Genomic DNA, 22,323 nt, shown 5'->3' on the forward strand with positions numbered 1-22,323 from the left:
CTGTTGTGTGTTCATGCAGGGTCCCATCACAGATAGATGGTTTGAGTTTTCAGGAGCTTTGAAAGTACATTGTGTAGGAATTCCTCCCATCTAGCGTTGCGGTTGTACTGTACAGTATATCGCAAGCAACTCAATCGTATTTTTCATTCTGCATTCACAGGAAATTGGGCAGACGGCAGACGGACGACAGCTGCTGTACGTAACGGCATAAACAAACCTCTGTGTAAACAAGTGGTCCGTCAGCATGAGGCAAAACAATACAGGTGACAATATGTTGTCATGGCGATCGTATTGTTTACCTGACCCACGTTTTACCGTCTTTCTCTGGACTTCTGTGACTAAAATGACATCTGGTTTGTTACTGACGGCCGTCTGCCCGACTGCAGGTGAATGCAGCATCAGTGTGTGTAGATATGAATGATATGAACGGCTCATTCAGAGCTGAAAGGAACACTTCAGTTTGTTGATGGGGGGGATTACTGATTAATGAAAAACAGACTTTTGAACGAAATAATCGATTTTTGTGAATAGATAACAGGAGAAGTTACACAATGTCCCTTTAACCTGCCGCCTCACCAGTTTTCTTGTGTGTGTGTCTGCGGCCGGCCTCCCTGAAAGCCACCAGGGCTCTGAAGTAAGCTCGCAGCACGGCCCAGCGGAAAGTCGCCACGGGGTCGATTCCCATCAGGCCGCAGATGAAGGCGTTCTTGCTGCTCTTCAGCAAGGCCACGATGTCGGGACGCATGTGGTCGGTGTTCTTCTCCCTGAAGTCCTGCATGACGGAAAGACAGCAAAGTTTATATCGTCATAATGAAGCAGAGAGTTGTTTCTTTATCCGGTCGAGTTGAGCTGCGGTTTCTGCGTCGGTCACAACATCAGAGGTAGAAAAACCATTTGTCGAGCTCAGGGGAACGTTTGTGAAACTCATTAGATATTTCAACAAACTGAATCATCCAGCTCAAGTAACATAACAAACACAAGCGGTGGTTATTGTGTTGTGTAGAGCTGTGTTTTTTTATTGTTTGTTACACAGTGAAAAGCCAGTTGGCAGCACAGTTTACAGCTATTATAACTATTTATGGGCAAATGCTTCACTGCTGTTGCTCTACAGTCAAAGGAGGACTTTGACTTTGACGTTCGGCGGGACGGGCTCATCCAGGAGATCCACACATTCTCCTGTTTGATGGTGTTATTAAAAACAGCAGATATTTTCAGACAGTTTCACTCGGAGTATTGGGCTCCTCATGTGAAAAGTGACAAATAGAATAAATATCGAGGTCCTGACTCCACACAGATGACCAATCACAGCCAGGGACTGACGCACACCAGTTCAATGTCCCATCCCAGGGACTCATACTGACTGGCTGGAGTATGAATTCCACTTAAAGCTCAGTAATGAACACATCTGATTACGGTCCATCACATTAATTAATTAATTGGCTTGGTCCATTGTTCAGATTTCTGTTCTGGAAATGTATGCAAATTAGGACATATTTAATTAGACATTGCCTCATTTGCATATTTAAATATAAAAATTGACAAAACTTTTAATACAAAAAATATTTGTCTTAATGTAAGTGATAAACTCGTGGTGATATCTATTAGTTTAAATGTTTACCCTATTCACCTGTAGTGTCTGAGCTGTGTGTAACTTGAAGGTGTTTGTGTCAGGGTGCTGGTGTTTGTCACTTCACAAGAGTTTCCGTCTTTGTTGCAATTACAAGACAGGAGGTTATAATACAGTCTCCATGTTCAGAGCAGACTGGAGGATAAAGTGAGTCGGTATCAGGAAGTGACAGGACGGACCAGAGCTGGCGAGTTAGCACACTAACCTCAGTAGAAGAACAGAGCTGACTACACAGTTCACAGCAAACAGCTCCTTCATTCTCAGCAGATTGGTTTCCACATCCACAATAACTATCTGTTATGGGTTTATATGATACAGTCAAACAACAATACACCGAGCCCATTCCAGCACATGTGCTCCTGATCATAACACAGCTGCAGGCTGGGCACACAATTAGATTTAGCTGAAGAACTGGGCTGAGAGAGAGACAGCACAGGTAGGTCTGCTGCAGACTGTGCAGGTCCATCAGGGTTTATTACTGCAGAAGCTTCACAGTTTCACTTCTGGATGTTTATCACACAGAAAGTAGACCTGTTTTAATGGACTGATATTTAGCTTGGAGATCAAAATCGAGCTCTGAGCTTCAAAATCAATGTCACAAACAAAGACTGTGAAAGATTTTTTGTTTCTTTACTCGGCGTCCCAAGCAAAGACTAAAGTGGATATTATCTGAGCTGGTGTTATTTTATCTTATCTACTGGTCTCAGCATGATGTCATATTATTGGTGAGTGTGCAGGTGGGACTGGTCCAAGTTCCTCTGGCCAGTCCATAAAATCAGAGCAAAACACTACATAAATCCTTACTGTTTTCTCTTTATTGTTGGTTTCAAGTCAATTTTTAGAAACAACACATCTAAAGACACAAAAACATGTTTGTTCAATTTGATTTCTCTGCTATTGTTCTCTGGTGTCCATAAAACAGCTGGAGGAGTGAACGCTGCACACAAACAGGCTTGGTGTGAACGTTTCCACCATCAAACAGTGGTAAACCACAGAGTTATGCGTTCACAAACACTAACCAGATGGCTGTTAACAGTTATCAGTGTCAGTTAGTGAGTCATTAAAAACACTGGTCCTGTCCGTCAGCAGACCGTGGCGTGCATCTCACCTTGACGCCGTACTTGACTTTCCCAGCGTAGTGTCTGATGATGAAGGCGGGCTCCATGACAGCAGGGAACTCGATGTAGCCGTTTCCTTCATGCTGACGCTTGAACTTGTCCAGCAAGGTCTGATTGGAGGCCTGGGGGAAACTAGACACACAGGGGCTTCATCAGGGATCAGGGTCAGAACACTAAGACTCTAACATGAAGTTTAGATTTTATGAACAATACAGCAAGTAGCCTACACAGCCTGTTGCTTTTATCCTACAACAGCATCTGTGTCTGAATCATAGGTCTGAATGAGATTTCACCATCCATTTGAAAAGGGTTCATTCACTGTATGTGCAGTTACACAACTATTCCAGTGATACTTTTATCTTCTGAAGATCGTCCAGCACGTTAAAGGTCTATTAGCTAACAGTCAGCTACGTTAGCTGAACACACTCGCACATACACACACTCACTGAGCTTGGTCCCGCCCCAAACATTGAATATCCCGCCTGCTCGATAACGCCCAATCAAATTTGTTTTCCTTACTCGGGTAAACTCGTGTGGCAACTCGTGGAAACTCGTGGAAGGAGGCGCGACAAACAGGACAAACGGCCATTTCTGAACACCTTTAAAGAGAGAACACCATCCCAGTCCATTCTTTTACCCACCAGGGATTCAAACTAAGCTCAGATTTAAGGGGAGGCACAGCGCCTCCATTAGCACATTCGTCTTTGCTGCTTTCACCTTTGCTTCGTGGATATTTTACCCATCAGCCGCTGACCTCAGCTTGGCTGGATTAACATTCTGACAGGGATGTTTCATATCATCCAAACCTCTCCTCCCCTACATCTCTGAAATGCTCTTCTGGCTAAAGCGTGTCCGCGGGGTTCTTAGAGCTTGATGCTGTTACTGTAGAAATGAACCCCCCACCCCACCCCACCCCCATTCTGCAGTAACCTAATCTACTTCTCCAGAGGCCCTGAAGCTCCACAAGCTCCACTAACTGTGAATGATGAGATCTCTAAGCATCTTTCTTTCTTTCTGTGTTATCATTTAGCATCAAGCTCCTTCCTGTGGCAGTGTAACCCCCACCAGAGGTCCTGTACCCCCTCATTCTTTCTTTACTGATCCCCATTTGACCTTAATTCTCCAAAAGTGGTTCCCCTCCTCTTTACAAACACACACACACACAAATATATACGCACCATTCCAGGTATTATTAGATCCAGATGAACAAGCTACTCTAAGTGGCAAGTAAGATGACAGCTAACGTAGATAAATATGACTGTGTGTGTATCGCCTGACATGTTTTATGCAGTGGGGGGGGGGGGCACTGGATTTGATTTATGGAGGAGAGAGATGCCGAGGCAGCGCGCTGACCTGCAGGACGACGGAGTTTCACAATATAGACGGGAGAAGAAAACTTCAACGCTGGCAGCATCTCCTTATGTTTAAGTCCTGTTAGAAAGCCCAGTGTCTCTATCAATCACATTAATGAACAGGAAGCCGCTGGGAGCGTTTCTTCCTCCATTCACCAGCTGGGTGCAAAACACACTTACACAGGGTGATGGAAAGGTCGTTTGATCAAAGCTATGACATATGTTTTGTTTAACCAGTGATGTCAATTATGAGCAAGTCGGAAAAAGCAAAGGGAAGAGCGCAAACCAGGGTTTGTACTAGGGTTAAAAAAAACACCACACACTGCAGATGTACAGGAATTGTGTTAAAGGGATATTCAACATTTTGGCAAATTCGCTTATTGCCATAATCCCTAGTCTTGGGGGTAGGTTCATTACCTTTAATTGTCGGTGCAAGCTGTTTTAAGATCAGCGGAACAGAGACGCGAGCTGCATGGTATTTCCATGTTTCCCTCATCAAACTAAATACACAATCCATCAACTCCAAAACACTCCGGTGGACAAGTTGTGACCTGCACATTCGCCACACTATGATGATGTATAATTATGTAACTTTACAACACATAAAGCAAATACTCAGAACTACTTGCGCTTTTGAAGTCACTCCGCCCAGCAGCCGTGTCTGGGATGTAGTTTCGGTTACACATTTGCCTCTAAAACAACTCTGTCACGTAACGTTCCGTTATTATCTCATAGCGTGGTGAATGTGCAGGTCACAACTTGTCCACAAGAGCGTTTTGGAGTTGTTGGATTGTGTATTTGATGAGTTTGATGAGGGAAAGCTGGAAATACCATATGCCTCCGTAGCGTTAGCTGAGCAGCTCGTATCTCTGCCCCGCCGATCAAAAAACAGCTTGCATCGACAATTAAAGGTAACAAACCTACCCCTTAGATTCTAGGGATTATGGCAATAGGCGAATTTGCCAAAATGTTGAAATATCCCTTTAAGATCTTCTCCATTACCCCACAAGACATCACAATACTCTGTAAACTGGTTCCTCCACCAATAATAAATTCTATTTAGAGAGTACAGATTAGATTTTTCCAACCATAACACCGTGTCTTTGTTCGGTGCTATTTGTTTCAGTGTCATGTAATCATTTAGAATAGTGGATGTTTTGTCCTTCTAGTGGAGCTAGAACAAATGTCCAGCAGCCACCGCCAACATCTCATGGACAATTATCATGAAAATCCATTAGATTAGATTTCCAATAAAGCAGATACAGTGCGTATTATCCAGGACAAACAAACCATCAACTGTTTGTTTTTTTCTTACATTGTAGATAAATTATAGTAACACCTAACAATAAGATGCAACATTTACATCAAATTAAATGCTTCGCTTTAGTGGTGTTAAGGTCGAGGACACGTTGAGTGAGACGACGGTTTCAACCGGCACCGATCTGGTGATTTAGGATGAGATCAGGGCCAGTGTGATTCAGCACACTGTGGTGTCACACACACAAAGCAAAACCTGTTTTCACAAGTTGGGAAATAAAGACTAACAGCTCCACATTTTTCCATTATTATTATTATTATTATTATTATTATTATTATTATTATTATTATTATTATTATCATTATCTGTGCTCTGTGGTATGTCTGTCTGTTTTTTAATGTGAGGACCACGGGTGGAAACTAGCTCTGAGCTAAATCCGGCACACTTACAGTACATGACGCCACGGCGTTAAATTGTTCATTAATGTGCATTGTCCTCGGCAAATAAACAATAAAATAAAATAAATAAATAAAAAATCATTCACAACCAGGTGCTGATGTTTGACAATAACAAAGAGTCATTACTGCACTTCAGGACTGACACTGGGAACTGAAAGATCTACAGTTGCTATTGATCATCTGTACTTTTATCATCAATGGCTGTGATCTGAACCTGAAAGCATCCGGTGACAAACCAATAAGCCCCCTCCTCATGTAGATATTGTTTGATTTCATTTGCCGTCTGAATATATGTTCATAATGTTTAAAAATGTCTCACGATTGTAGATGGTACTCCACAATACATTTAAGGAGCTTAAAAGCTCCTTCAGTGAGCGGTTAGTGATGCCTCAGTGTTCTACTGAACGACTTAGACACTTTTTTAACCACAAATAGCAGTTGTTTGTTGTTTTTTATCTTCTGGAGGTGTATATTTATTTATTTATTTATCCTTGCCTGTATCAATCTCAATTTAAATCACTTGCTTTGAGCAGCCTAATCTGTTGTATGAAGTATCCAATCATGTTGATACAGCTGTTTTGTGCAATGGTATGGAACTGTTTGTATTGTTTGTTAAGTGGATGTATGTGTTTTTATTGGGTGGCAAAGCAGTTTCTCCTTGGGGATCAATAAAGTTTTCTAATCTAATAACTGACAAGGTCTACCACTCCCATGAAAACAACAGTATCAACTCCTCATTTTTCATTTTTTTTGCATGAATATAATGTGAAGCAGAAATGTGTGGCTCTCTGCCTCCTACAGTAAAGCATCATGGGTATTTCAGCAGGTGGCGTACTTGCACTCCTCATCCAGCAGGTGGAACAGAGCTGTGGGCTTCTTGCTGATGAGGTTGATGCAGCCGCTGTTGTCGATGTAGTCGATGTTGTGCCAGGTGATGCCCTCTGCCCTGTACTCCTCCTGCAAGGTGGGGGCACAGAGGAGGGAGGGGGGAACAAAGGTTAGTAAAGATGAATCAGGGCTCCTGTTAAAGCTGTTAGAGTAAAGGTCACTGTGTTGGAAGTGCTGACTATTTTTAAGATGAACAGGATTGAGTCAACATTTTTCAGGAATGACGGTCAGAGATGAATAATCACACATCAGTCTGTCACCAAGTGGTGGCACAAGAACGGAGTGGGTGCAGTGCCTTGCTCAAGAGGACGGAAAGAGACAGACAGAACTGAAAGTGACTGTTTTGAGAATTCGTGATTCCTGTGTATGAATCGTCTCCCTGGCATCAGACCAAAAGGTCTCAGGAAGACTGCAACCTATTCAAGAAACTTAACATATTGTCAATTTATGACATTAATACACTTCAATATTGCATATTTATTTATAAAATACGTATATTCATCTTCCACATTTGCTTCCCAAATCTTTCAATGAATTCTTTACAGTTAACTCTCAGGTCCATTCTTACAATACAAGACACACTGATAAACTTCATCCTCCCTTTTGCTGCACTACACAGTCGGTTTTCTTTAGCTTAAAGAGGTTCTTCACTTTGGAATTCTCATCTTCATTTAGTAAAAATATCTTCATCCCTGATTAACTTTAAGACCAGACTGAAAACCTCTCTGATATATCGACTCCCGATAGTTTCGTTTCCTAGTATAGTTATCATTGGATCATCATCACCTGTACATGCTCACCCCCTCATGTGCAGTCACTTTACACATAGACATACACATCTCTGCGTATTTTTTGGGGAGGTGTTTTGTATGAGCCCATAGGGTTTTTTAACCTCTCCTGAACTTATTATTCTTGATTCATTTCTGTTTTTCTAATTGTCCTTGATTTTTATGGTGGAAATAAAAAAACAAAACAAAACAAAACAAAACAAAACAATCCCTGCCATGCAAACACCTGTCTGTTAGTCATTTGTAAAACCACAGTCAGTTGCTAACATGTATATGCCCCCAGGGGCCAATGGTGACAATGAGGTATATGAGCCATGTCTTCTTAATACCCCCAGGGGGAGAACCCAGCGAGAGACACCAGTTTCCATACACCTGTCAGCTGGGATTTACATTTGGCAAACGGTTGGAAGGGGTGGTGCGTGACTGATGTCCCCCTCCCCCTGGAAAGCTGCTGCTGAGGTACATTTCATCAGAATATGTTGGCGGGGTCCTGCTTCAGTAGCTCTGCAGGTCCCAGTGTGTTGTAACTGCTGCGAAAAGAGCACGCACACTCAGCAAACCTTCCCTGAATAAACACAACTCTGCTTCCTCAGGGTCAGCGCCAGCAATTAAATGAACCTAGCTGGAGAAAAACAGAGGAGAAGGAGGAGCTTTGTATCAGGTAAATCAATAACAAAGATGATTAAAGCGCTTATAGCGGTCCCTGGATACCGAAACGCTCTTCACGTGCTTCAGTGAGATACTGCTAATTGTGCTATTCTTAGAGCCCTGCCAGTAGCCAGATGAAAAGCAGCGGGGTCATTGGTAACAAATGGATTTATCCCTCTTGGAAAGCTTAGGATGTTGAGAAAACGTTATGGCACACTGCCTTTAATGTGGAACGCTGACAAAACGCTCCTCTGAGGAACATGAATGTGCTCAATGCATTTTCATGGCCCTTCACGCAGATACGTCTTTGATATTAATGGGAATTCTGTGCTATTGGTTTCAGGAGCAAAGAGGCTGAAGGGACCGTCAGACTAACCCTGTGGGGATCACGGCTGTCTGCAGAAAATTTCACGGAGATCCAGCCAGAATTCATTTTTTCCAATATCACAAATCATGGACCAAACTGTCTCTGAAGGTAGCTGAATCTGATATCAGTGTGAGCCAAAGCAGGCAAACTTTATTTATACGGTTTCTTTGCAAAGCAGAAGTTATAAAGATCTTTAGAGGAGAACGAAAGGAGACTGACAGAGAGATATAATCCTCTAAAGCACAAAATGTGAAGTCATAAACAAAGAAAACAAGTTGGTTTTTAAATGCTCTTTGGCTAATCTCACAATTTTAAGAGGTTTCCTTTAAACTCAAGGAGTAAGTTACACTAATTGATTATTTATAGATGACCTTTTACAGATGAAACAAGGTCCTGCACCTCAGGTGTCACAGCAGGTTCAAAGGGGTGAGTAGGTTTTGTTCAGTATCTTTTGTAAGAGCCTGATTGGTTATAAAAGGGAGGATGCAGGTCAGCAGCATATTGGGGTGTTTCACCATGCAACACTCTAAATGTGAATAGTATTTTATACAAGGAGGAGGAGGAGGAGAAAATTGGTGAGATGTAAAGTTTGGAGACAGTTTAAAGGGATATTTCAACATTTTAACAAATCACCCATTGCCATAATCCCTATAGTCATAGCAGTAGGTTTGTGACCTTTAATTGTCAGTGCAAGCTGTTCTTCGGCGGGGCAGAGATACGAGCTGCTCAGCTAACGCTACAGAAGCATATGGTATTTTCACCTTTCGCTCATCAAACTCATCAAATACACAATCCAACAACTCCAAAACACTCTTGTGGACAAATTGTGACCTGCACATTCACCACGCTATGAGATAATAACAGAATGTTACGAGATGGAGCTGTTTTCCATGTGTCATAATGTTATATGTTATTATTTCATAGCGTGGTGAATGTGCAGGTCACAACTTGTCCACCAGAGTGTTTTGGAGTTGTTGGATCGTGCACATGTATTTAGTTTGATGAGGGAAACGTGGAAATACCATGCAGCTCGCGTCTCTCTCTGATCTCAAAATAGTTTGCATCGACAATTAAAGGTAACAAACCTACTCCTAAAACTATAGGGACTATTGTAATAGGTGAATTTGCCAAAATGTTGAACTATCCCTTTAAAGAAGTTTGACTCGGACAGGTAAAATAGGAAAAACCACTAAAACACTACATCACAGTACCTAAGATGTTAGTGTGCTGATATTTCATCAGTAGAAACGGTACATAACTGTTACTGCAGCTATTCAACTAACTGAAACTAACTCAGTGGTAAATACGACTGTGTGACCTAATTTATGTGTGGTATTTATGTACATACTATTTATATTTGAAGGTGTTGCGGTGTCTCTACATGTGCATGCTGATATCCCTTTGCATATTTCTACAGGAGTGTGCATGTGCTTTTGAACTGCCATTATGGTAATGAAGGAAGATATGCAAAACATTTTCACAATCGGTTGGAACACATGCTGCACAACTACTACAGCGAGACAGGGCTGAAGTATTCAGAGCAGCATACTTGAGCGCATGCGGCACGTCTGCCCTCTCCGCCTTTTTTTAGGCCGCTGCATAACTGTCAAGGCATTCAGAACATGTGGCATGTTTGGTTTCATCCAGAGGTTGAACCGGATCGAGCAAAACGAAAACAGAGCCGTAAAAAGAAGTCGCGTGCGTCCGCTTTTGTTCAGCTCCCATCAAGGCGAGCGCCGACTCGCGACCGACTCGGGTCATCCGGCTTACTTCAGTTGTGTCTGTGTGAGCGTTTGTGACTCAGAGACAAAGATAATGAGATGCAGACGTGCAGATAGGGAGATAAATGCACAGACTCATCAGACATTTTATATTTACAAACAGGGCAAAGCTGTGACTCAGTGTGTGAAGCATGCACAGATGCTGGTTCAGTTACGGTTGGAGGAAACGGCAGAGCGCGCCGACTGAGAGACGTTGTTTCATCATTGTGTGTGTCAGACATGTTGGGTCCAGCAGAGAAGTAACAGCTGCTTGGGGATCTGTTTTCATCTCTGTTGCTGCAACAATCTAAAACTGAGCTCAAACAGCCAGATATCAGTCCATAAGGACAAGGAAGACAACAACAGCACAGTTTGTTTTACTCTTAAAGCAGTCTCCTCTTATAAAGGAGCAAATATCAGCGACAGATTCTGAAGCTTTAGTAAGAAACAGGTCCATGAACCTGTCAGAAGGGAGGAGGCTCCTCTTCTCTTCGGTTTCTCAGTCAGGTAAAACACTCAGAGAAGCCAGATCAAAATTACAGAAGTCCTGATGGCTGAAGTCCTGAAGGAACTATGCAGGATTTTTAGCTTCAGAGTCCTAGTGCTGGTTAAATCAATGATTTGTAACTAGTTCCAGGGAGAATGGAGGCTCTCTGCCTTCCACCTAGCGTCTCTTGGCTGAAAACCTGGTAAGATCAGAGCCTCCGACCCGGTATCCTAGCTCCCGGCACCGTGACACAAACACGCCCCGTAACCTGTAATCTCTATGACAGATAAGACTACTCAAATATACACATGGTAACATTGTAGATGATAAATAACCTTATCCACCTCTCCATGGATAGATTTCTCGCCGGCTTCATTGTAAACAAATGCACCTGGCCGGGAGGAAGGTTAACAACACAGAGGAACCGGACTTTAAGGCTCAGTATCTGAACACAGACTATGTGTATGACTTTTATACATTTAGGGTTTTAATAAAGACCAGATTTGTAATGAAAAGAGAAATGGAAATCTCTATTTTTACAGTATGTGACCTTCATCACTGTGTTTTAGAGACCAATAAAGTTTCATAAAGGTTCAGTTAGAAATCATTGAGTAAATCCAAACCTCTCTGAATGGATGGATGCCACCTATACCTACATACCTTTCTCTAATTGGAGTGAATTGACCCTTTAAAGTGTTTAGTGAAGACAGACAGAGACACACAACAGATGTTGGGGGATAGAACAGACATAAACAGATGACATAAGCCAAGACTTAAACCAATCTGTGAGCAATAAAAGCCCTAAAGCTTCGTGTTGCTGTGTAGAAACAGGGAGTTGTGTTGCGGTCGGTCAGGATTTGTGGCCGTTGGTCCGTCCATTAGTCAAGTCTGCGTCTGTTCTCTGCTGCGTAACGCAGTGCAGCATTAGACGGGCCTGAATTGTGTTTGGCTGGACGCCCCGGCGTAGAGGTGAGGGAGGTTGTGCGTATTTGTGTGCAATTCTCTATCTCCCCTCCTATCTCTGTATTCCTTCTCTCTTTCTCTCCCTGGCTCCCCGAGCGCCCGTCTCTCTCCTGTTATGACAGCGGAGTGTTTTTACTGAGCCGACGGGAGGAACTGTGGTGCAATCGTGGGAGCTGGAGCCAGTTGTGGTGGTTTTAAAAGCAGAAGGAGAGAAGGAGATGTAGAAACTGACGTGCAGGCTTGTGTGTTGTCACTCGGCGTGCTCTGTGAGTGGGTTTTGCTTTTAGTGGTCAAGTGCAACCGGGACTCTGTCGTGCAGCGGGACTCACAAAGACGACGTCAAAGGAGTGAGCTGGAAAACCTGCATCAAAATGTCAACTTAGCTTTTTCTGATGTCTGAATAATTAACTGCTGTTTTATCAGTGTGCCCATTTTAAAGTCCTGGACTTCCTGTGGAGGACAGGGGAACAGCACTGGCACTTTGCAGCTGAACTCTTAATAAACTCAACAACAGGAGTCTTCCAGCTCTGTCAGGTGGTGCTGGATGTTGTTATTGCTACACTGAGTCAGTATGATATCTCACCAGTTAAACGTGATACAGTGTTTGCCTAAGGCGGTGGCTGTTGTGTGTTTTCTCATTTAGCTTCGGCTGCTTTTCTGAAGGTAAACACACACTGCTGATAAGACCAACTGATTGGCTGAAGGGGAGGGGGGGCGGGGGGGGGATCCCCCTGATGGAAAGTCAGATCAACAGGTTTTTCATCATTAAACCAACATGATCAAGAACTCTACAACAAGAAGCAAGAAGAATTTAAAGGGATAGTTCAATATTTTGGCAAATTCGCCTATTGCCATAATCCCTATAGCAGTAGGTTCATTACCTTTAATTGTCAGTGCAAGCTGTTTTGAGATCGGCGGGGCAGAGACGCGAGCTGCTCATGAATCGGTGCTTTTGCCTTTCCCTCAAAACTCATCAAATACACAATCCAACAACGCCTAAATGCTCTTGTGAAGAAATGATGACCTGCACATTCGACATGCTATGAAATGATGACATATATGAAGCATATAATCGGAACTAGTTTTTACGTTTTTGAAATCACTCCGCCCAGTCCCGTGTCTAGAATGTAATTCCGGCTATGCATTTTCTTTGAAAACAACTCTGTCTTGTAATGTTGCATGATTATTTCATAGTGTGGTGAATGTGCAGGTCACAACTTGTCCACAAGAGCGTTTTGGAGTTGTTGGATTGTGTATTTGATGAGTTTGATGAGAGAAACATGTAAATACCGTTCACCTCCATTGTGTTCACTGAGCAGCTCGTGTCTCTGCCACGTGGATCTCAAAACAACATGCACCGATAATTAAAGGTAATGAACCTACTGCTATGACTATAGGGATTATGGAGATAGGAGAATTAGCCAAAATGTTGAACTATCCCTTTAAGTTTATAAACGTATCATCTCTAAGTCAAGAACAAAGCTAAAACCTGCTGTGTCTTCATTATCTGGTAATCTCATGCAGGCTGAGAAACTTTCTGTGTCTTCTTCAGGCAACTGAACGTGGGCTGATCTGAGGTCAGCGGTTAAAGGCTCCATACAGCAGTGAAGGTGCGGAGAGCGTCTCTACTGATGACGTCAAAGCGAGGCCAGAGGGGGCCAGAGGGGGCCCGTGGTGCCGCCTGCACCGCTTTATTCAAACAAACACAAATCAGCAGAGATGTGGCGACCCTGGATGAGGAAGCTGTACGGAGCGGCCTCGCAGAGGGCCGGGCCACCCCGCCGCTCGGGGCCCCCCCCCCGCCGCTGGGGGGCCACCTCAGCTGTTGTCCTGTCAAATAAACTCAGCCACGGCACAGAGCCAGAGGTTTGAGGACCCCGGTGATTAAAGGATAATAAACGTGAACTCTGCTGAATCAATAGCGGGCACCGTACTGAGAGGGCCGGCGTCTCAGCAGCACTTTGACACTTATTAGCTGAACATAACACAGGAACAAACCTCCATGTGGAAGCTTCAATCCAAACAGAGATAAGGAGCACCTGCCTTCACGGGACGACTAAGATAAAAAACTTAAAAGAAAGGCAGGTGGACGCTTGTCAATGATTGGAGTCTCTTCTTTAAAGTGAATGTAAGGCTGGCTGAAAATACACTTAGATAAATATCACACCAGTTAATAAAGCAAACAACGTGTTTCGTGTGTAATTACTCGTCAGTCAATACAGATGAGAAAGCATACATGTATATTATTAAAAACAGGTCAATTATTATCTTTCATGGAATAAAGGCTCAGTTTAAAGCCCAGTTTATTTGTTGCTGATTCATTTATTGTTGGAAACTGTTCTTCATTTATGCTGAATTGTTTGTCTATAGATAGATTTCACTTCTTATGCTCTGAGTAAAAGTGGAGGTGGTACGAGCCGAGCATATTGTAATAATAACTGAAAGTGATTTTTGTTTTTCTAATAATGAACCAAATCGTATGGTTGTTTCCACCAACATTTACAGACCTTTGATATGAAGTGATGACAAAAAAACAAAACAAAGAAACCCCACTTCTTTTGGTTTGAGTATGTACTATTTCACCTCGATGGTGACTACTTATCAAAAGTAATGGCACTGAGAGACACAGAGAGTAAGCTCTTCTCCATGACGTGTCCACACAAATCCTTATTGAAAATCAAAAAGACTGGCGAGCAGCTATTGCACAAAAAAATATCTAAACAATATCTGCAGTGATTCAGTGATGGAAATGATGATAACAATGATGAGCGGCAACAAAAGATATCGGAGCTACTAAATCCCTTTGTCTAAACAGAACAGGTAAAAGGAAAAAAACAAAACACACCCATCTATCCATCAACGCAATGATGCAATAAATGGAGCCCAACCAGATATATAAACACAAGCAAAAACACATGTTAGCTCCGACACTTACACTTATTCTTACTTATTTTGAGCTACCTGGTGATAATACAATGGTAATGCATCAGTTATTGTTTTGTAAGTGCAAAATCTATCTATGCTTTTGATCAGATTCCGACACTATTTTTTTTTAAGTCAACATGTAAAAACTAAAAACTCAGTGTATTTTTAAATAATATAATTTATTATTTTATGTAAAAGCTTAAACATTATGTTCCCTCTGTTGGCATATGGCAGAGAAGCTGTATGTTGGTCAATGAGCAATGTGACAAACCATACTACTTTATTCTGTTAATGGTTCCTCTACCTAACCCAGATTTTAATGTGTATTATGGGATATTCTGTAATTGTATGTTGGTGTTAACAGTTTAGGAGGCATTTGCTTCCTATGTTTCGGGCTCTGCTGGTATTTTGTGCAGTTTGATTTTAACGTTGTCCTTGCATGACTTCCTGTTTCAGCAGTAGAAAATCTAGATGTAGAATTAAAGGCCCAAAGTGCTCAACTGTCAATTTGTGATTTAATGCACAACCAACCTGTTTGCTGGCACATGTTACATCCTGCTGTGTGTGTTGTACAGTATGTGTGTGTGTGCGTATGTGTGAGAGTTTGTGTGTGTGTGTGTGTGTAGAGCCTGAGGGCTAACTGTCAGAAACAGATAACAGAACTATTAGCACGGCCCGATCGGTCTGTGATCTCCATTGAGGGTGAAGGGACGTTATTGCACTCGTTTACTGAAACGCTGCTCTTTTTTTCCCTCTCTGTTCCTTCTCCTTGTTTAGCCTTCAGCGCTGGGCCCGCCTGCTGAGTTGCCACGGCCTATCACGGTTCAGTAAGAGGGAGAGGAGAGCCGACAGCTACTGAGACACAGTCCAACTGATTGAGACTCATTATCTCTCAAAAAATGTCTCCCTTTCTCTCTCTCTGTCTCTCTCTGTCTCTCTGTTCTTCCCTCTGAGTGCTTCCTCACTGGTACTATGGATACAATGTGAAAAAAATAAAACACACACAGAATAGTAAGTGGTTTGGCAGTCGGTCTCTGAATAAATGAGCATAATGAATATATAATCTAGCTGGTCAGGGATTAGTGGGTCAGTAGTGGTACATGTGAGTGGGGGAGTGATGCTGGAGCTGACGTCTGTCTGATCTGCACGGCTCTGAATGTGAGAGAAACTGTGATGAAATAACTCGAAAAAAGAGGCGCCCAGAATAAACAAAAAACCTACAGTACTAACTAAACTAACCAGAAAAAAAAACACACAACCTAAAAGAAAAACCCTCAGCCGAGCTGAAAGTACTGCCCTTGTTAGTGGCACTTAGCTGTCAGAAACCCTCCTGCTCTGTGTGACTCCTGCACTCTAACCCAGCCTGTCAGCCTCTTCTGGTCATTCAGCAATTTCCCCTGACCTCTACTTTAATGGATATGCATGCTAACTTAACCTAACGCTATAATTGCAGCTGCTTGCACTGTAATGTGTGTGTGTTTGTGTGTGTGTAGTGGGGCACAAAGCACTTACACAAGGGAATTTTGAACTTGCAAAGACTGGTTGCTTGCAGATGTCCTTAATAACTAAGCTACATAATTAATGGAATACATTGAACATAATGGTGTGATGGTGTATGACACAGGAAGATACATGTTGTGTGTTCGATAGAAGCAAACAGACACCCTTCATCCTCTATGCACTCAGTAGCTGCTCTGCAGGCAGCACAGCAAGGCTAAGAAATACTTTGAGGAAGCAAAGGCTGTTTGTTGAAATACAACAGCCAGAGTGTGTTTGAGGACTTAGACAGTAGCAACAACTGCAAACAGGAGTCACATACAGACTTTTGTGGCTCCAGAGCAGCTACTCAAACTCTGATAGACTGTTTCAAGTGATGCTACTTCAGGTAGCCGTGTTTGTATGTCATTAAAATACTACTTTTCATTTGATTTACCCTTTTATTTTATTGTATGTAATTTTATTTTATAACCACTGTAAATTGGAGTTCTTACATACGTTCTTTGATGTAGATGACAATCCAATTGTGCAGTTTTAATGTACGTTTTTGTTGACTTGTCTTGTCTTTTTCGTGTTGTGATTGTAGATGTATGTTTAAATGTACTGGTGTTAAATGTGGACCGCTAGCGGTGCTCTAGAGCAGCTAATGGGGATCCGAACAAATAAAACTAAAACTTATGATAGGTTGAAAACATCAGAAAATGTTACTGTTACTGAAAAATGAATCCAGGCTGTTAAGTCATCAACATGCAGAGCTACAACTACAACCTGCTGTTGGGGAAACTCCTTGGTCCAAATTACACCACTAATGTTTTACATGAGACATTTGTACATTGTTACAGATTCTATCAAATTCCATTGAGAAACTGTGATAAATTATTTTTTTTCTGCCCCTGGCTGCATCTGTTGCCATAGCGACCACTGCTGGCACGTTCAATGGGAGTTACTGATTAATCTGTACCACTCTATCACCACTCTGATGTGACTAAGCAAATATTGACGAGCGCACAGTACTCTCCAAATGCCCTGGAATATGTTTACTCTTTTAATTATAACTGTGCTGTGATTTGTCAATTGTATATTTCCGTTTAGCTGATGAGATGCTAATTTGATGCTAACAGCTTTGATAGTATTAGCTTTAATGGCTTTAATTTGGCAATGTTTTTATGTTTTTATGCAACTAATTTGACACTGAATCCAGTTTTCCTGTTGTTGTACTACAGAGCATTAAAGGCCATGTGTTTAGTCTCTACTACAGACGTGTTTAACCAGGCAGCATCACAAAAGCAGCTCCTCTCTGTGTGTTAACCTCATTGTTAGCCTACTCCATTCATTCCCCTGAAGAGGAAGTGGCTGGTGTTCACCAGTGTGACGTGTGATGGAGAACTACAAAGGTCCTGCATTTGAATGGGAAGCTAGAAGCTCCTATTCTTTACTCCACCAGCTACAACAATCAACAGCATGGAGGCATTTCAGAGGAACATGTAGCAGCCATAATAATGTGACGCCAGGGCATCAACTGACGTCATTAAATACCGAGGCACAGCGTACCAGATCACGTATGAATGTTGTAAATGTTTCATGGTGGCAGTAATACGCATAATGCAATGATGTGTTATCAGGAGCAGCACAATAATCATTGTCGGAAAGGAAATGGAAAGCAAAAGAAAGGAAAGGAGAGATAAGGCACAGTAATATCACTCTACCTGCTCTAATTTAAAGATGTGTTGATTGAAGTAGTGCTGGAGTCGCTCATTTGCAAAGTTGATGCAGAACTGCTCAAAGCTGTTGTTTTCATAGTCCTCGAAGCCAAAGATGTCGAGCACTCCTATGGACAGGATCTGATGGAAATACACAGACGGTTCATTTTCTCATGTGTAATTTATAGATTTATGAAAAACTGTAAACATCAGTAAAAATATATGATTCTTTATCATCTTCATTCTCATTCTGTTTCTTTTTATATCCCGTCCTTCACAGTGTCAGAGTCCCAGATGCCCTTTGGGTGTCAGTTAGATTCATGTCATCATGTATCATTAATATTCACCATCTGACAGAGGCAAAAAAAAAAGGCCTTTAATTATGAAATGGACAGTAAAGGCCGTATCCAGTTTAATTTAAGTGTAATGCAAATGTATTATACAGTGTTTTATTACTCCCTGAGGGACAGTTTTTCATTCTGGTATAAAAACATACAGCACATAAACACACAGGGGCTCATGTAGGCTGTTATCTGCACATAAGAACAATGACCTTGACAGAAAGTGCAACCTCATCGACCCCCCCCCCCCCAACAAACACAGACAGAAGATGACGTCAGTGCCAACACACACACACACACACACACACACACACACACACACACACACACACACACACACACACACACACACACACATGCAGATAGATGGGACAGCAGAAGTCCAGAGGGGGTAAACTGAGCTGAAGGGAACTTGATGCCATCTGGCCAAATGTTCCTGGCATGCACATGCAAACACACACACACACACACACACACACACATAGAGAGAGAGAGAGAGAGAGAGAGAGAGAGAGAGAGAGAGAGAGAGAGAGAGAGAGAGAGAGATCTGTTTTCTAATCCTTTAGATGCCCCCACTGGGTAAGACTTGCCAGCTGCCACTCCAACACTCACACATGAGCACACACACACACAAAATGGTAGTTTATATGACACCACTTGGGAGTGACATAAGACAGAACTGAGACTTGACTGACACACAGACAGATGTGGTTGACTGACTGACAGACAGGCAGACAGACAGACAGACAGACAGACAGACAGACAGACAGACAGACAGACAGACAGACAGACAGACAGACAGGCAGACAGGCAGACAGGCAGACAGACAGACAGACAGCAGCAGGATGTGGAGCATAAATTGGACAAATGAAGATGAGGACGGACAGACAGACAGACAGAAAGAACAAAGGGAAGACATGCACAGGACAACTGGAAGACGGTGTAACATGGCTGTAATACGATGAGGAGTGGGTAAACAGGACGCCTAAGCCTGCTTACATAGTGGCAGGCTGTTGCACAACTAAAACAAATGGCACACGGATAATGATGTGGATAAATGAACCTTGGTATTACAACACTGGAGCAATCACACCCTCACTCTCCTTTATCATATTAAGAGTCAAAATGTTGGACGATTATTTAGTAATCAAACATATTATAAGTGAGTATTGTAATATCCAGATCCAGGCTAGCTACAAAAATGTGATGAGTTAACATGAAGTAAAAGAACAGGATGAGACCTAAACAGGTAAAATCAGATTAAAAGCAATGCTGAGAGAGAAATCCTTCAACCCTTTGTATGGTTTGTTGGATCGGTTACAGAACTAGAATGAAACAGATTCTAACTGTTTGCCTTTCTAGAAAACTGTCTGGCTCAGCTATTCATTACATGACATTACAACATTGTCTCTAAAAAAATCACATGATTATACTCTTTACTCAGCTATTACTCAAGATTGGACATCACACTGTATGTTACCATGTCAGCAACAGCGATGGCGAATTGAGACACTTAATAATTTCTTTTCTTTCATAATAGGTGCATTTGCTTCCATGTTGTCTATTCCACTGTTTGTGTTGAATTGTTCAGTTGGGTCTTTGTTGCAGCAGCAGTGTAGATGTAGATGTAGATGTGTTTCTGTCTTATGTGTTTGCCTTTCCCACCTTTGAATTGTCCTCCAGGTCTTTGTTGTTTAGCAGGGCATGGTTGGTCCTGAACACGATCCAGTCGAACAGCGCGCTGTACAGAGACTTGGCCATGGAGTCCCTCACCGTGCCCGCCTAGACACACACACACACACACACACACACACACACACACACACACACACACACACACACACACACACACACACACACACACACACACACACACACACACACACACACAGAGGATGTCAGTATATTCCTAATCTTTAACGTATGGATCTCTCTGAATGTGTTTTATCACTCAGAGCCTGGTTGAAGTGACTCCCCTCTGTGTTCAAAGGCTTAAGAGGGAACGCTTCTGCTACAAATAAAACCTTTTTATACCTTTCGTCTTCTGCAGCACAAAGTGACACCGTGCCATGGCTACTGCTGCTGGTTTTTGCCTTAAGAGCCGTCACATGCAGCATGATAGAAACCTGCGACTTCACCACATCAAATCCAAACACCTGCCAAATGCAGTAGATTAGGCCCCGGTAAGAAGACAAAAACATCATTAATGTCCCCTCTTGCTTCTCTGGAACTGGATCAGTGTCATATTAAATGTGTGAAGTGGGCAGAAGAGAGGTCTAATGAACTCCACACACAGGCAGCAGCTGAGTCATCAGTCAGGACTGAGTCAGAGCAGATCTAGAAACCACATGGACAAGTGGAGAGCAGAGATGGGATGGATCAGGAATGTGTTTTTAATCACAACAGAGATGGTCAATAATTTGGGTCAATGTAACATATCAAAGAAAAAAAAGGCCAACTGTTTGCAGTTTTAGATGATTGTGAAATGAATATCTTTTAGTTTTGGTTTGTTGATTGGACAAAAGATGGAAGATGAGAAATAGCTTATTTACGTGTATTAGATGAGAAAATACTCAAATCACTCTCATATGCTAAATACAGTAAGAATAGAGCTAGGAGATGAATACTGGAAGAAGAATGATACAGCCTTTCTTATACAGTATATCCCTCAGTAAAGATAGCACATTCAAATTTTACTCACTAACATACTGGTTTATATCATACAAACTGAAAATGAAAATGCAAAAATAACAGGTTAGCTGCCCCACCCCACCTCCCTCCTTCAGCTATGATGGCAGACTTAGTTAACCTTCCTCTTGTGTAAGGGTCGCTACTGACCGATTTTTATTGCATACAAGTACCACTTAATAAAGTTTATTGCATCAAGCCTTTTTGACTTTGTCAGGAAACCAATATTTAAACAAAATAAAACTTTTTTTTCACAAAATTCTAAAACGCTCTGGTTAAAATTATGATATTTATGGTTGGTTTCAACCCGGTTAACGATAAGAACAATGACAGTTAAAACTGAAATCATAAGTGCAAAACCAACCTTTTCATGGATAAGGAGAAACAAATGGGATAATAAATAATTGTTTTAGTGTGTTTTAAAGCTCTTTTAAGACTTGGGTCAAAACCGACCCTAATACAAGAGATGGTAGCAGAAAGCTGACAAGAGGAAGGTTACGTATACTGACAAAAAAGGCCCAGGGGCCCATACACAAACTATTAAAATCAACATTTTCATGAATAAGGAAGTCTAACAATGTAACCAAGAGAAGAAAAACAAAGTGGATTAAAAAAAATGTTTTTACTGTGTTTTACAGCTGATTTAAAACACCGGTCAAAACCAACCCTAACACAAGAGATGGTAGCAGGAAGCTAACACAAGACGAAGATAATGGCAAGCTAGCTCTACATTTAGCATAATAACAGCCTGAACTAACTCTCCATCAAAATAACATCTAAGCAGGTTCCATAGATCCAAACTGTATTTCTTATTTTGTGACTGTTTCAAATGTCAGGATGTAAACAACACTGTTAGCTAACAGTCAGCCAACATGATTCTCTCTCAAAGGAAGATTGATTGGCAGAGCTCAGTACGCTGGCATCAATGCACAGAGTCTGCTGGAGACTGTGCTACTGTAATTTAAAGATGGGAAATGCCAAAGGGAGTAACAGCAGCTACTTTGTATTTAGAGGCTGTGTTAAAGCTCCCACACTGCTCACAACTCTGAGTTACTGTTCCTGGTCTGGTAGTCTTGCTGTGTGCGGTGCTGTAATACTTGAGGTGTTTTCAGAGCCAGAGCCTTAAGTGCCTCCAGACCCGCAGATCACTATTTGGACAACTTTTTTATGGATCACTTTTTGATCCATAAAAAACAACAGTGCCAAGACGAGCTATTACGTCTCAACAAGCCAAAGAGCAACTATGCTCTCCTTAGACATGATGAAAGGCTATGCTAAGCTAACATAAGCAGACTTAAATGGAGACTTGGACACGGGAGCACGTTCTTTGGCAGCTGGACGTGTTATGATTGAATTGGGGAGTGGAACAAGACAAAAGAGATCTGCTTCAACTGGGTCAAACATTTTCACGCCACGAACACCACAAGCGTTGTCCAGTTCAACGGCAATCACCGTGTT

General features: G+C 42.0%; 1 protein-coding gene and 1 long non-coding RNA gene across 11 annotated transcripts in view; one reads left to right on the plus strand and one right to left on the minus strand.

The window, feature by feature from the left end:
* The window catches only part of LOC146985495 (unconventional myosin-IXAa-like), a 194,301-nt gene that overhangs the window by 38,337 nt on the left and 133,641 nt on the right, over window positions 1–22,323 (minus strand). For all 10 annotated transcript variants that reach the window (XM_085778498.1, XM_085778497.1, XM_085778496.1 and 7 more), the window contains exons 10-14: window positions 19,843–19,959; window positions 17,843–17,977; window positions 6,649–6,770; window positions 2,736–2,877; window positions 577–772 (exon numbers count right to left, since the gene is read on the minus strand). In XM_085778498.1, the coding sequence (XP_085634624.1) occupies window positions 577–772; window positions 2,736–2,877; window positions 6,649–6,770; window positions 17,843–17,977; window positions 19,843–19,959 (712 nt within the window). The remainder of the gene's footprint in view (window positions 1–576; window positions 773–2,735; window positions 2,878–6,648; window positions 6,771–17,842; window positions 17,978–19,842; window positions 19,960–22,323) is intronic.
* Window positions 7,976–13,465, plus strand: LOC146985496 (uncharacterized). The gene is made up of 3 exons (XR_015036063.1): window positions 7,976–8,150; window positions 8,481–8,612; window positions 13,267–13,465. It is a non-coding gene; the product is annotated as an uncharacterized LOC146985496 (long non-coding RNA).

The sequence above is a fragment of the Trachurus japonicus genome, chromosome 6 (assembly GCF_045865225.1).
Source record: "Trachurus japonicus isolate A0001 chromosome 6, Traja_1.0".
Lineage (NCBI taxonomy): Eukaryota > Metazoa > Chordata > Actinopteri > Carangiformes > Carangidae > Trachurus > Trachurus japonicus.